Source organism: Geotrypetes seraphini, chromosome 3 (genome assembly GCF_902459505.1).
Source record: "Geotrypetes seraphini chromosome 3, aGeoSer1.1, whole genome shotgun sequence".
NCBI lineage: Eukaryota > Metazoa > Chordata > Amphibia > Gymnophiona > Dermophiidae > Geotrypetes > Geotrypetes seraphini.
The window spans coordinates 249,143,084-249,159,187 of NC_047086.1; the positions used below are offsets into that span (position 1 = coordinate 249,143,084).

At 44.7% G+C, this 16,104-nt stretch overlaps 1 protein-coding gene across 1 annotated transcript in view; it reads right to left on the reverse strand.

The window, feature by feature from the left end:
* PLG (plasminogen) overlaps positions 1-16,104 on the reverse strand; it is a 256,749-nt gene that overhangs the window by 101,525 nt on the left and 139,120 nt on the right. Inside the window, exon 12 of the mRNA XM_033938421.1 lies at positions 8,228-8,376. Coding sequence (XP_033794312.1) covers positions 8,228-8,376 — 149 coding nt within the window. The remainder of the gene's footprint in view (positions 1-8,227; positions 8,377-16,104) is intronic.

A 16,104-nucleotide genomic window follows, 5' to 3' on the forward strand; every position in this document is an offset into this window, starting at 1 on the left:
ATTGAGGGAAGAGGATAGAGTTAGAAATAAAGATAGACAGACAGGGGGCCAGGGAGAGACACAGACAGAAAGAATGACAGACAGACAGCGTCCAAGGAGAGTGAGACAAATTAAAAAAAAAAAAAAACAGACAGACAGACATCTACTCTAGCACCCGTTAATGTAACGGGCTAAAACACGTATGAGTGCTTAAAACGACCCCACACTCACGGCAGCAAAACCCAAAGTGAATCACAATGACCCCATGCTCGTAGCAGCAGAACCCAAAGTGAATCGCGGATCCAAACAGCCCTGGCAGCTGAACTAAATAGCGGCCCGGGAAGAGAAGCGCTGACAAAAAAGACTCCAGCCGCTTTGCCGGCTCCCCACTCACTCCGTAAGTAATTTCTTCGCGGTCTGACCCTCCCATCCCTTCCCGATGTCTGATCGGCTCATTTAGTCCTTTACCGCCCCCCCCCCCCTTTCCCTTCCCGCGGTCCCGATTCCAAACCTGCCAACTCCAGCAGCATCCGCAGCACTCTACACACCTGCTTCGGGGCCTTCTACTGCCCTGATTTGCTCAGCCGCGTCTCTGATGATGTCATCAGGGACGTGCCAGAGTAAATCAAGGCAGTAGAAGGCCACGAAGCAGCATGTGTAGAGTGCTGCAGACGCTGCTGGAATCAGCAGGTTTGTCAGGACCGAGGGAAGGGAAGGGGGGGCGGTAAGGGACTAAGGGAGCCGGCCAGACCGCGGGAAGGGAAAGGGGGTTAAGGGAAACGCTGCTGCTGCACAGGGAAGTGGTATGGGGGGAGGGAAATGGAGGGGGAGGGAATGCTGCTGCTGTGGCTGCTGTACAGGGAAGTGAAGAGGATCGAAATGCTGCTGCTGCACAGGAAGTAGGGTGGGGGAAATGCTACTGCACAGGAAAATGGAGGGGGATGGAATGCTGCTGTGGCTGCTGCACAGGGAAGTGGGGGGAGAGAAATGCTGCTGCATAGGAGGCAGGGAGAGAGACAGATAGATAGAAAGAAAGACAGACAGCGGGAGGAAGGGAGACAGAAAGAAAAGAAGAAAGACACAGGGGCAGGGAGAGACACAGAAAGACAGACAGACAAAGGGGGCCAGGGAGAGAGACAGACAGAAATAAAGACAGTGGGAGGGAAAGAGAGACAGAAATAAAGACAGACAGACATATATTCTAGCACCCGTTAATGTAACGGGCTAAAATACTAGTAATACAATATAATCTTATTAACACATAATGGTAATGGTTAACCACAAAATTAAACTACACAAAACGCACTGTATGCTTCTCAACATTCATTCCTACCAGAACACAGATAAGCCCTATACAAACATGGAACCAAAAACTAAAAGTACTAATATATTTTTAAAAACACCTTGAGACAAACTTGTTTTTTTTCCTGTTACATAGAGCATTTTGGACCCCTGTTCGTTTACATATATTAGATAGCTCTAAGTCTAATAGATGTTGGCATTGCAATCTCGAAGCTGGGACTTTAGATCATCATTTATTTTGGATTTTTGAAAATCAATATGGGGCCAAATAAATAGTTTATTGGAAAATCCGGTGGCCCTATCATATGATACTATTTTATTTGGCATGTCAATGAGAGCAAAGAGTCAAATATCCTCAAAAAATAATAAGCTCTTGCTAATTATGACTGGCAGGGCCGCCATCAGGGCAGTACTACCAGTCCTGCATTCAGGGGCCCGGAGCTGACAGGGGGCCCGGGCTCCCCCAGGGTCCTAGGTAGTGTTCTAAGGCAGGGGCGCCAGTAGCTCACCAAGGCAAAGTGAGTCGATCACCCAGGACTCACTTTGTCTTGGTGATCTAATCTATCGGGCCGATCAGTCTTCCTCTCCGACGTCAATTCTGCAGTCGGAGAGGAAGTTCGGGCCAGCCAATCGCTGCCTGGCTGGGCGGAACTTCCTCTCCAATGGCAGGATTGACGTCGGGGAGAGGAAGACTGATCGGCCCGAAGCAGGGAGAGCATGCGTTGGCGTCGGCTTTGGGGCCTGTTATCCATTGGTGGGTCCTGTTCCCCGATGGCAGCGGCAGTGGCAGTGGCTTGGGGAACGGCAGGGAGAAAGAAAGAAAGGGGGCAGGCAGGGAAACAGAAGGAAAGAAGAGAAACAGAAAAAAAGAAAGGGGGCATGAAGAGAGGAAGAAAAAGTTGGGGGAGGGAATGAGGTGTGGAAGAGAGGAAGCATACAGGCTGAAAGAAGGGAAGACAGATTGGATGCACAGTCAGAAGAAGAAAGTGCAACCAGAGACTCATGAAATCACCAGACAAGGTAGGAAAAATGATTTTATTTTAAATATAGCAAAGTGGAGGCAGTATTACCACAGTTTTCAAAGGAATTTGCCCAAATAACCTAATAGTTAACTGGGTAAATTCCCAGAGATGAAAACTTCCCTTCACTTACTATGCACAGTTCTGAATTTATATCTGCTGTCTATATTTTACAATATGGTCCCCTTTTACTAAACCGCAATAGTGGTTTTTAGCGCAGGGAGCCTATGAGCGTCAAGAGCAGCGCTGGGCATTCAGCGCAGCTCCCTGCGCTAAAAACTGCTATTGTGGTTTAATAAAAAGGATGGAGGGTATATTTGTCTATTTTTGTATGGTTGTTACTGAGGTGACAATGCATAGAGTCATCTGCCTTGACCTCTTTGAAAAAAAAACCAGAATAGGAATGATAATTAACATTTTCTCAGCGTATAGTGTGCTTTGTGTTTTTTAATTTTATTGTTGGTAGATCATTTTGACTTGGTCATTTTAAAGTAGCTCACAAGCTCAAAAAGTTTGGGCACCTCTGAGCTAGAGTGTTGAAACTGTGTATTTCTATTTTATCCCCCCTTTTACAAAACTGTGGAGCATTTTTTAGCGCCAGCCGTGGTGGTAGCAGCTCTAATGCTCAGAATTCTATGAGCGTCAGGGCTGTTACCACTGTGGCTAAAATCCACACTACAGTTTTGTAAAAGAGTGAGGGGTTAGTTTGTGATGACATATTCCATACTAGGCGAAGGTGATTTCTGTGTTCTGTGTGTTCGAAAGACATGGTTTTCTGTTAGGATTGACGGTGTAGGATTGATCTGTGCTGGTCTGGCTTGTTTAGTTTTACAATGGGTGTATTGATGTACTGCTCACTGCAATATGTAAGATGCTGCCTTTTCCTAGGCACTCATGTGTGACGTGTGGTTTGTTACTAAAAATCATGTTTTTCTTACAGATGGGGGGGTGCCAAAAAATGATGGGCCCCGGGTGTTACATATGCTACGTACGCCACTGTATGTAAAGATACCAGAAAGCTGGCATAGCAAAAACTTTAAGTAAATTGTTATTCTTCTAAGTTTTGAGTATTTAACCCTCCCACAATCTCACGGGCACTCGTTTCAAGTTTCAAGTTTATTGAGATTTTGATTTAAACGCAATATCAAATATTTTCAATGCGTATAACAAAAATAAATTTGGGGAAATAAATAAAACCATTTGAACAATAAACATACAAACATATCCATAGATGATTAAAATTACATAAGGAGTACAAGGATAAACTACATTTGTTTAAAAATGCGTTCTCCGCGCCTGCTCATAAATTTGTTGACTGGAAGGATCCAACAATGTGACCAGATGTCATTCAGGACAAAGACAGAGAAAGAATTGTGCAATTTGGATTAATGATGGAAGATGATTTAAAGCAAATGGCACAGTCTATGAGTAAAGATCTTGACGGACGTTCTTTTTATGAATATCTCCTCTATGCCAAATCACCCAATGGACGTGAGAAGATTTTAAGGGACTGGCTTAGGTGGAGCATTAGCAGAAAAGTATGTGTGTATTTGGCCCATGGAAGAAGGGGGGGCATCGGGGGGGGGGGGAAGGGGTGCGTGGGGGGCCCAATAGGATTGCTCAGTAAGGGGCCCAGAAATTTCTGATGGCTGCCCTGATGACTGGAGTCGCCATTCAACAAATTACTTTTAATTGGAAGAATTGGAGTAGATTAAATTTTAATTTCTGGTGGAATTCTTTATGTCATATATATATAAAATGGAAAAAATATTAGCCATACAGAAAGGACATTTTAATAAATTCAAAGATGTCTGGGGACCATTAACAGATTATTATAATGAGTAAATAACACTTTTCCCTTATTTACATAATTGTAACTGAGAGAGTGGGGGTGCTTGGATTAGTAGAAAAGAATATATTATATGATATACATGATTACATATGATATGATAAGGGTGGGGGGGGATAAATTTCATTAACTTAAGATGATTGTAATAGAAATTCAAGTGATGTTTGTAAGTTTGTAAATTTAAATGTTATTTCTGTTTACACTTGTTGTAAGTTGAAAAAATGAATAAAGAATTATATAAAAAAAACCACCACCCTAAGATTCAAGATTCTGCATGCAGTACAACCCTCAGAGAAAAAGAAACAAGTGTATTTATTCCTGAGCAGTGCAAAAGATAGACAGCAGATTAAAATGCTCAAAACCTAATTCAAACACTAATTTGAAAATAAAACCGTTTCCCCTACCTTTGTTGCCTCCCTCCCTCCATGCTGTGCCTCCCTCCGGCGGGTGGCTAACCTTCTGGCCGGCTCCAACCTGGCCATTTTATGCAGCCCGCAGTCCAATGCCCCCTGGTGTCATCTTGTGGCCGGCTCCCTCCTCACAGCTGTGCACAGAGCCACGTGCAGCAGCTCCTTGTGCGTCCTGCACCTGAACTGGAAGTCTTCTCTCTGACATTGCAACGTCCGAGGGAATGCTTCTGGATGAGGTGTGGGACGTGCGAGGAGCCACTACATGCGGCTATATGCACATTATGTCTGTGAGGAGGAGGGAGCCGTCCACAAGGTAAAACTGGGGGCATTGGACCGTGGCCTGCATAAAACGACCAGGTGGGCCGGATTTGGCCCGCAGGACTTGAGTTTGACACCTGTGGTCTAGAAGAACAGACAATACGTGGGAAGCAATTTTAGTGTCCTACCTCCCTTATGCCCTATGTAGCTGCACCACTCACACAGCCCTCAGTATAGCCTGGGTTCTAATATTCAGATATCTATTTAGGCAGCTAAGGACTCCCTCTCCAAAAAATGAATATCACCTTAACAGTCACCTCTATATTTGAACCAGTACCAATGACTGGAATGTTCCATTTGCGGAATCGGAAAGAAGTAGGGAGATTGTGGATGCCTTTCAAGAGGCTCTGCTCAGACAAATGGCGATGGAACCCACGAGGGAAAAAGCGATATTGGATCTGGTCCTCACAAATGGATATAGTATCTCTAATATTCGAGTGGGTGCTTACCTGGGAAATAGCGATCATCAAATGGTTTGGTTTGATATAACGGCTAAAATGGAGAGCGGCCGCACGATACTTAAAGTCCTAGATTTCAAATGTACAGACTAATAAAATGAAGTGGAAAAACAGTGGTCTAAGCTGAAAGGATCTTTATGTGAAGAAACCTAGGTCTTCAGACAAAAACAAGACAAAAAGGAAACCGATATGGTTCTCCAAACTAGTGGCAGAGAAAATAAAGGCAAAAGAGTTGGCATTCATGAAATATAAAAAAAACCAAGCAGAGGAGAGCAGAAAGGACTACCGGATGAAACTGAAAGAAGCCAAGAGAGAATACATCTGGCGAAAGCGCAGGCAGAAGAACAAATGGCTAAAAATGTAAAAAAGGGAGACAAAATTTTTTTCAGATATATTATTGAAAGGAGGAAGATGAAAAATGGAATTGCTAAACTAAAAGATGCTGGGAAATGATATGTAGAGAGTGATGAGGAAAAAGCAAACATGCTAAACAAATACTTCTGTTTTGTGTTCACAGAAGAAAATCATGGAGAATGACCGAGATTGTCTGGTAAAGTAACATGAAAATGGAGTAGATTCTGCGCTGTTCATGGAGGAAAGTGTTTATGAACAACTTGAAAAACTGAAGGTGGACAAAGCGATGGAACCGGACAGTATCCATCCCAGGATACTGAGGGAGCTCAGAGAGATTCTGGCGGGTCCTATTAAAGACTTATTCAACAAATCTCTGGAGACGGAGGTGGTTCCTGGGGATTGGAGGAGAGTGGATGTGGTTCCTATTCACAAAAAAGGTCACAGAGATGAAGCGGAAAACTATAGGCCGGTAAGCCTCTCTTTGGTAGTTGGAAAAATATTGGAAGTGTTGCTGAAAGAAAGGATAGTGAACTTCCTAGAATCTAATGGGTTACAGGATCTGAGGCAACATGGCTTTACGAAAGGTAAATCGTGCCAAACAAACCTTATTGAGTTTTTTGATTGGGTGACCAGAGAACTGGATCACGGACATATGCTAAATGTAATTTACTTAGATTTCAGCAAAGCCTTTGATATGGTTCCTCATAGGAGGCTCTTGAACAAACTTGAAGGGCTGAAGTTAGGACTCAAAGTGGTGAACTGGATTAGAAACTGGCTGTCAGACAGATGCCAGAGGGTGGTGGTTAATGGAAGTCGCTCGGAGGAAGGAAAGGTGAGTAGTGGCGTCTCTCAGGGTTCGGTGCTAGGGCTGATCCTGTTCAATATGTTTGTGAGTGACATGGCTGAAGGGTTAGAAGGAAAAGTTTGCCTTTTTGAGGATGATACCACAATTTGTAACAAAATAGACACTGAGGAGGGAGTGGAAAATATGAAAAAGGATCTGCAAAAGTTAGAGGAATGGTCCAATATCTGGCAATTAAAATTCAATGCAAAGAAATGCAGAGTAATGCATTTGGGGATTAATAATCAGAAGGAACCTTATATGCTGGGAGGTGAGAGGCTGATATGCACAGATGGGGAGAGGGACCTTGGGATGATAGTGTTCAAAGATCTAAAGGCAAAAAAAACAGTGTGACAAGGTGGTGGCTGCTGCCAGAAGGATGCTGAGCTGTATAAAGAGAGGCATAGCCAGTAGAAGGAAGAAGGTGTTGATGCCCCTGTACAGGTCATTGGTGAGGCCCCACTTGGAGTATTGTGTTCAGTTTTAGAGACCATATCTGGTGAAGGACTTAGGAAGACTTGAAGCGGTCCAGAGGAGGGCAACAAAAATGATAGGAGGTTTGCGCCAGAAGACATATGAGGAGAGACTGGAAGCCCTGAATATGTATACCCTAGAGGAAAGGAGGGACAGGGGAGATATGATTCAGACATTCAAATACTTGAAAGGTATTAACGTAGAACAAAATCTTTTCCAGAGAAAGGAAAATGGTAAAACCAGAGGACATAATTTGAGGTTGAGGAGTGGTAGATTCAAGAGCAATATAAGGAAATTCTACTTTACGGAGAGGGTGCTGGATGCCTGGAATGTGCTCTCAAGAAAGTTGGTGGAGAGGAAAACAGTGACAGAGTTCAAAGAAGCGTGGGATGAACACAGAGGATCTAGAATCAGAAATTAATAGTAATTATTGAAGAACTAAGGCCAATCAGTACTGGGTAGACTTGCACGGTATGTGTCTGTATATGGCCTTTTGGTTGAGGATGGGCTGGGAGGGTATAGATGGGCTGGAGTGAGCTTTGACAGAGACTTCAGCAGCTGGAACCCATGCACAGTACCGGGTAGAGCATTGGATTCTTGCCCAGAAATAGCTAAGAAGAAAAAATTAAAAAAAAATTTAAATTGAATCAGGTTGTGCAGACTGGATGGACCATTCAGGTCTTTATCTGCCATCATCTCCTATGTTAGACTCTAGTCCTTTTTGCCTCCTTCTATGTACTTCCCAAATGTATCTGTCATGTCTGTGGACTTATTTTGTGACTGTCTTCTTGTAACCCATTCTGAGCTTTTGGGGAGGATGGGATAAAAATTGAAATAAATAATATCTGGAAATTGGCTGGCATTGGAGATTCAGCTATACCTTTAAATGACACAGCTAGTATTTTAAAGGAACACTGATTTTGGAATTTAAAAAAAAAATAGACCTAGGTTTTTTCCAGCACCGACTTGCAAAGCTTTCTTTCTTCAAAATTAGCTCTGTGAAAAAATCAATCTTAGATCGATCTAGATTTTTCCTCAGCGAGAGTTTAATGAATGATTTGAAGAAACGAGGCCCAGTTGGAAATATCAGTTTCACTTTTCACTAAAACCTCAAATAGTAGCAACTGTGTACTTTTAAAGGCTATTGCTACCAGATATTTTATAAAAGAAGAAAAAAGTTTAGAAAGATGTTGCTATTTGAACTGATACAACCAGATTCTTACATTGCTGTCCAAGCCTGCATTGGGATGAGACACTGGAGTAAAGCTGGAGTGCTGCTGAGGATTCTGTAAAGTCCACACTTGGCATGTGTGGCCTTTAACAGTTGTCGATCTAGTACCACGATAATGTTCACCTCTGCCAACCAAACAGTCTGCTTGGGAAAAAAAGAAGGTTATTTGGGGGTAGGGATGACACAAACCTGTAATATATATAAACGTCCTTTTAAATATACAAGACACATATGAATTTGCATGGGGGTAAATTCTAACCAAGGTGCCTAACTGCAAAATACATGTGTATTTGAAAATCCACCCAAAATGCAGTTATTTTCAAATAAGAAGTGTCTATATGCATTGAGTGGTCTACTTAGTGCAATGAAATTAGCTTTTTCTTTTTTTATATATTTCACTTTTCTCTTTGTAGGCAAGAATTTCTAGAATATGCTATTCAGTGCCTAGAATGGCTGGATAGTGCAGGCTAAATTTTATTAAATAATTAAAAGTGAATAACCAAGGCTCCTTTTACTAAACAGCGCTAGAGGTTTTTAGCATAAGCCGATGAGGTAAATGCTCCGATCCTCATAGGAATTGAATGAGTGTCGAAGCATTTACTTTGCTGGCCTGTGGTAAGAAGCTCTTCCACGGTTTGACCAATCAGGCACTTCCTTAGGCTCAGCCCTATGGAAGTCCATGATTGGCCCAGGCGCCCAAGGCCCCTCCCAAGGTAGGAGCCTGAGCCAATCAGGGCCTTAGGCTCCTCCCTGTGCATCACATGATGCAACGGGGCAGGGCCTAAGACCCACATTAGCAGTGCATCATCGAGGAAGGGCAGTAGTAGGAGGGCTTTGCTGGAGGAATAAGGAGCAGGAGAGACTGAGCACCCCTCCTGCTCCCAACTTTGAGGTACAGGAGGGCCGGGCCCGGCCGGGGGGTTGGTGGGAGGCCTACGGAGCAGGAGGGATTGAGCATCCCTCCTGCTCCCAACTTTGAGGTCCGTGGGTGCCGGGCCAGGCCCAGCCGGAAAGGTGGTGGGAGGCCTACGGAGCAGGAGGGATTGCTCTGGGACGGGCTGGAGGTGGGCCGGGCCCAGCCCGGGAGGGGTGAGTGTCGAGGGGGGGCCGAGGGGGGTCGAGTGCCGTGACGAGGGGGGATGTCAGTTGCTGTGTGGGTTGGGGGGTGTCGGTTAGTGGTAGGAGGGAGAGTTGGCACCCCTCCTGCCATATTCGCATGGGCAGGGAGGGCAGTGTCGGGTGGTGGCAGAAGGGAGTGGGCATCCCTCCTGCTATTTGTGGGTCACCGGGGAGGGGTCTGCGTTTGTCGGGGGAGGGCCCTCAGCCGTTTGACAGGTCTGCCTGTCTTTTCATTTTTTTTATGGGGCAGATATTTTGCGTGTGTAACACATGCAAAATATTTGTGCCATGGAAAAAAAAATGAATTAAAAAAAAGACAGGCAGTAACTCAGTTACCGACAAGTCTGCAACAGTCGGGTTTGCCAATAGTAAAACCCCAAAATAGCCAAGCAATTGTTAATGAATCAATCGCTTGGCCATTTTGTATGGGGTTTTACTAATTTGCATGGGAGGATCAGGATCGGATTGCTACAGGCTTAGTGAATTGTGCAGGAGGGAAATCTGGTCACAAAAGGGTCGCAAATCGGTTTGCTTTGTGAATCTAGCCTATCGTCAGGTCTGTCACAACAGAAGAAAATTGAAAACCACTGAGTCAGAAGGTGCTAACTATGTGCTGAGTATTTCCTCTCACCACCTCAGCACCATCTGAACAAAAACAATGCAGTCTCTGGGCGGAGCCAAAAGTTATCCTGTTAGCAGGGTTATTCAGACCACTAATTGGATAACTAACCGTTTAAAGTTAGGACAGGAAAAAGGCTCCAGTTAGTTGTCTGAATATCGCCACTAACTGGATAGCACCAGTGATCAACGCTGATTACGGGATAATTTTAACCACAGTGGTTTTCATTTTTTAAAATGCTGTATATAAGGTCCCATTTACATGTTTAGGATCTAACTACAGAACAGTGTTTTCATTTGCAAACAAATTCCTGTAGCACCATCTTTTTAAAGTTTCCAGTACTCTCAGATTACAAAGCACACCTTTGATAATTTGAAGCAACAGCGCCCATCCCAGTCGTTGGGCACCACTTGGCCAGAAAAGCTTAAGGAATACTCATGAAATTTTCACGTTATATACTGCTTGCACTAAATCCATTTAAAGCAAACAGATCTTGTGCACATTTGTTATATGAACCCCCTAAAGACTAGGTTGAAACACTCCACCCTTAGGCTATTGTAAAGTACCACATAAAGCACAGTTACTTACCGTAACAGTTGTTATCCAGGGACAGCAGGCAGATATTCTCAACATGTGGGTGATGTCATCTATGGAGACCCGCAACGGACAGCCTCGCAAGCAGACTTGCTTGAAGATCTTTTAAGAGCTCGCGAGTGCTTCACCGCACATGTGTGCATGCCTTCCCGCCCGAGTCAGGTTGAGCGTCTCCTCAGTTCAGATAGCTAGCTATGAAGCCAACCAGGGGAGGTGGGTGGGTTGTGAGAATATCTGCCTGCTGTCCCTGGATAACAACTGTTACGGTAAATAACTGTGCTTTATCCTAGGACAAGCAGGCAGCATATTTTCAACATGTGGGTGACCTCCAAGCTAACCAGAATGGGATGGTGGGAGTGTTGGCAATTTAGGAGAATAAATGTTGTAAGACTGACTGGCCAAAATGGCCATCTCTTCTGGAAAAAGTATCCAGACAATAATGAGAGGTGAATGTATGAAACGAGAACCAAGTGGCAGCCTTGCAGATTTCCTCAATAGGAGTTGATCTGAGGAAAGCTACAGATGCCGCCATCGCTCATGACTCGACCCTGCAGAGGGAGACCAGCCCGAGCATAGCAGAAAGAGATGCAAGCAGTCCTCCAGTTGGAGATGGTTCGTTTGGAAACAGGATGCCCCAATCTATTTGGATCGAAGGAGATGAAAAGTTGAGGCGAAGTTCTGTGAGATTGAGTGCATTGCAAGTAGAAAGCCAAAGCACGTCCAGAGTATGAAGCGCTATTTCTCCAGGATGAGAATGAGGCTTTGGAAAGAACACTGGAAGAACAATGGATTGATTGAGATGAAATTCTGAGACCACTTAGGTAAGAATTTTGGATGAGTACGAAGGACCACCTTGTCATTATGGAAAACTGTGAAAGGTGGATCTGCTATTAAAGTTTGTAGCTCACTGACACGTCTAGCAGAGGTGAGAGCAATGAGAAATATCACTTTCCAAGTAAGATATTTAAGATGAGCCTTATCTATTAGTTCAAATGGAGGTCTCATCAAGTGAGTAAGGACCAGATTGAGGTCCCAAACCACTGGAAGTGGCTTGAGAGGTGGCTTGACATTGAAAAGTCCTTTCATAAATCTGGAAACCAGAGGATGAGCAGAGAGAGGTTTCCCTTCAATAGGCTGATGAAAAGCAGCAATGGCACTGAGGTGGACTCGAATAGATATGGATTTGAGGCCAGATTGAGATAAGTGCAGCAGGTAATCGAAAACTGAAGACAAGGAGGTAGACAGCGGCTCCTTGTGATGAGTAGCACACCAAGCAGAAAACGTAGTCCATTTCTGGTTGTAACACTGTCTAGTTGACGGGTTCCTGGAAGCCTCTAGAATGTCTTGAACAGATTGAGAGAACTGTACAGAGGCAGTCAGGGTGAGAGGTACCAAGCTGTTAAGTGTAGAGACTGCAGGTAGGGATGAAGCAGAGATCCTTGACTCTGTGTAAGCAGAAAGGGAAATACTGGTAGAAGTAGAGGCTCCTTGGTGCTAAGTTGAAGTAGAAGGGAGTACCACGGTTGTCTGGGCCACCGAGGAGCTATCAGAATCATGGTGGCACGTCTTGAGTTTGACAAGTCTTGAGTTTGACAAGTCTTGAGAATCAGAGGGAATGGAGGGAACGCATAGAGAAACTGATTTGTCCAGTCCAGGAGGAAAGCATCTGCCTCGAGGTGATGAGGAGAGTATATCCTTGAGTAAAAACTGAGGCAGCTTGTTCTGGGGAGATGCAAAGAGATCCATCTTCAGAGTCCCCCATTGAGCAAAAACTTGATGTACAGATGAGGAATTGAATGTCCATTCGTGAGGTTGTAGAAGGTGGCTCAATTTGTCTGCCAAGCAGTTTTGTTTTCCTTGAATGTAGGCAGCTCTGAGAAAAATGTTGTGAAGAACTGCCCACTTCAAAGTTTCAGAGCATCTTGACACAGAGAGATAGAGCCCGTACCTCCCTGCTTGTTGACAATAGTACATGGCAACTTGGTTGTCCGTGCAAACTAGGACTACATGGTCATGAAGATGTTGAAAAGCTTTGAGAGCATTGAAGATCGCTCCAAGTTCCAACAGATTAATGTGACATTGACGATCGGTGCTGGACCAATGGCCTTGAGTACGGAAATCATCGAGATGAGCTCCCCAAGCATAGGTTGACGAGTCTGTTGTGAGAATCTTCTGATGAGGGAGGCGTGTGGAATAGCAAACCTCTGGAAAGATTGGAAGAGAGCATCCACCACTGAAGAGACTGTGTCAACGAAGGGGTTACTGTAATGTGTTGAGAGAGTGGATCTGAAGCTTGCTGCCACTGAGACGCTAGAGTCCACTGAGGAATTCTGAGGTGAAGTCTAGCAAAAGGAGTCACGTGAACTGTAGAATCCATGTGACCTAGAAGCACCATCATATGTCTTGCCGATATTGAGGAGAGGGAAGATACTTGATGACACAGGTGTATGAGAGTGTCCTGATGTGATTGAGGCAGGAATGCTCTGAGTTGAACAGTGTCCAGAACGGCTCCAATAAACTATAGAGTTTGGGAGGGATGTAGTTGAGATTTTGGAAAATTGATTTCGAACCCCAGACTTTGAAGAAATGTAATAGTCCGTTGGGTCACTACAATAACCTCCTGTTGAGACGACACTTTGATGAGCCAGTTGTCTAGGTAAGGAAACACCTGAAGACCCTGCGTCCACAGGGCTGCGGCTACCACAACGAGGCACTTTGTGAAGACCCTGAGGGATGAGGCGAGTCCGAAAGGAAGAACTCGGTACTGAAGATGAAGATTCCCCACCTGAAATCTAAGGAATCTGTGAGAGGCTGGATGAATTGGAATATAAGTGTAAGCTTCTTTGAGATCTAGAGAGCATAACCAATCTCCTTGATCCATCAGGGGGTACAGTGTTGGAAGAGAGAGCATCCGAAACTTCTCTTTGACAAGAAATTTGTTGAGGGCTCTGAGGTCCAGAATAGGTTGCAAGTCTCCTGTCTTCTTTGGGACTAGAAAATAACGGGAATAAAATCCTGTGTCCCTTTGGTTCATGGGAACCTCCTCGATAGCTGAAAGGTGAAGAAGGGCCTGAGCCTCCTGAAGAAGAAGGGGAAGTTGTGACAAACTGGAAGGAAACTCTTTTGGAGGGCGATCTGGAGGCACTTGAAGGAACTGAAGTGAGTAGCCCTCCTGAATGATGGTGAGAACCCAGAGGTCTGATGTAATCTGCTCCCACTGTTGGTAAAAGTGATGGAGCCGACCTCCTATGGGAAGAAGAGAAGTCTGATGGATGGAGGTGGATGAAATGGACAGACCTAGATTGTCAAAAGGACTGTGCCAGCTTAGCTGCAGCAGGGGTCTAAGGTTTTTTGTTGACGCTGTTGCTGCTGCGGTCTTTTAGATGGAGGCCTGGAGAAAGCCAGAGTCGACTTCTGAGGGTAACGTCGTGGAGGCAGCTTATAAGGCTTAGCTGCTGGAGTTTTAGCCTTTGGCCACACCAAAGAGGCAAATGACTTCTCATGCTCAGAGAGACGCTTGGTAGCAGCCTCGATGGAATCGTCAGGGTAAATTAGCAAGACGGTCCTATAGGTTAGGATCCATATCCACAATATGTAACCAAGCCAAACGGCGCATTGCAATAGCAAAGGCAATAACCCTAGAGGACATCTCAAATGCATCATAGGTGGCTTGGAGCATGTAAAGATGTATTTGTGAGAATATCTGCTTAACATAAGAACATAAGAAATGCCTCCGCTGGGTCAGACCTGAGATCCATCATGCCCAGCAGTACGCTCATGCGGCGGCCCAACAGGTCCAGGGCCTGTGCAGTAATTCTCTATCTATACCCTTCTATCCCCTTTTCCAGCAGGAAATTGTCCAATCCTTTCTTAAACCCCAGTACCGTACTCTGCCCTATTACGTCCTCTGGAAGCGCATTCCAGGTGTCCATCACACGTTGGGTAAAGAAGAACTTCCTAGCATTTGTTTTGAATCTGTTCCCTTTCAACTTTTCCGAATGCCCTCATGTTCTTTTATTTTTTGAAAGTTTGAAGAATCTGTCCCTCTCTACTCTCTCTCTATGCCCTTCATGATCTTGTAAGTCTCTATGATATCCCCTCTAAGTCTCTTCTCCAGGGAATAGAGACCCAGTTTCATCAATCTCTCCGCGTATGAAAGGTTTTCCATCCCTTTTATAAGACGTGTCGCTCTCCTCTGAACCCTCTCGAGTAACGCCATATCCTTCTTAAGGTACAGCGACCAATATTGGACGCAGTATTCCAGGTGCGGGCGCACCATCGTCCGATACAACAGCAGGATAACTTCTTTTGTTCTGGTTGTAATACCCTTCTTGATTATACCTAGCATTCTATTTGCTCTCTTAGCGGATAGAATGCTAGGAAGTTGTTTAAATGCAGGTAGACGATCCACGGACAAGTCAGGAAAAAAGTTGGGCATAAGCTTAATGCCATACTTGAAATAAGAGATAACGATGAAGTTGTAATTGAGAATTCGATTCGCCATCATGGAATTCTGATAAAGGCGACAACCAAATTTATCCATGGTGTGGCCCTCCCTGCATGGAGGGACCATCGCATAAACCCTGGAGGGATTAGATTTTTTAAGAGAAAACTCCATCACCAAGGATTGATGGGAAAACTGTGATTTCTCAAACCCCTTGCAAGGAACCGTACGATAGCGAGATTCCATTTTAGAGGGAATAGCCGGTATAGAGTATGGAGTCTTGAGATTCCTGAGAAAAGTCTGTTTTAAGACAGAATTCATGGGAAGTCTCAAGGATTCTTTTGGCGGATGGGGTAACTCAGGAGTATACTTACACTCAGACTGGAGATCAAGCTGAAGAGCTGTACTCATATAAAAAATGAATCTTGAGAAAGAAGTTGATTTGGAGGTTGAAGGCTCCTCATGAAGTGAAAATGAGCGACACTTAGGTGCCGCTGAGTAAGATGGAGAAGCTTCTCTGGAGTATTGAGAAGGCATGTCAGTATCTAACGTAAGAGTCACAGAAGAAGCTCCGCTGTGTGATATAGGTGGAGTCAGAGAGTGCTTACGTTTCAGAAGCCTCGATGGAGGTCCCAGCAGTACGAGGGATTGAAAGCCTGGACTCATGCTTCGTGTATATGGGAGGAGTCCTCGACCTGGACTTGCCTCGAGGTGGAGAAGCAGAAGGTGTTGAAGGTTTTGGAGGTCGAGACATAGGCCTGGGCTTCGAAGAGGTCTCGAAGAGCTTCGACAATCGAGGCATAGGAGACCGGATAACCTTATGAGACTCTACTTCTACGAGAAGACTCTTTAGGCTTCTTGAAAGCTAGGTGCCTTGACGATGAGGTATGTTTCGACAAATGCCTCGAACGAGGTCTGTCTACATCTTCACCAAAAGACCGAAGAGCTGGAAATTCGGACCTGGTAGGACGAAGTAAGGAGTCACTGGAGGACAATGGTCGAGACCGACGAGGCTTATCTCGAGGTGCCTCGATAGTATGCTCAGGCTGGCTTGCAAGGAATATGGCCAAGGCAGAGACAAGCTGAGCAAAGA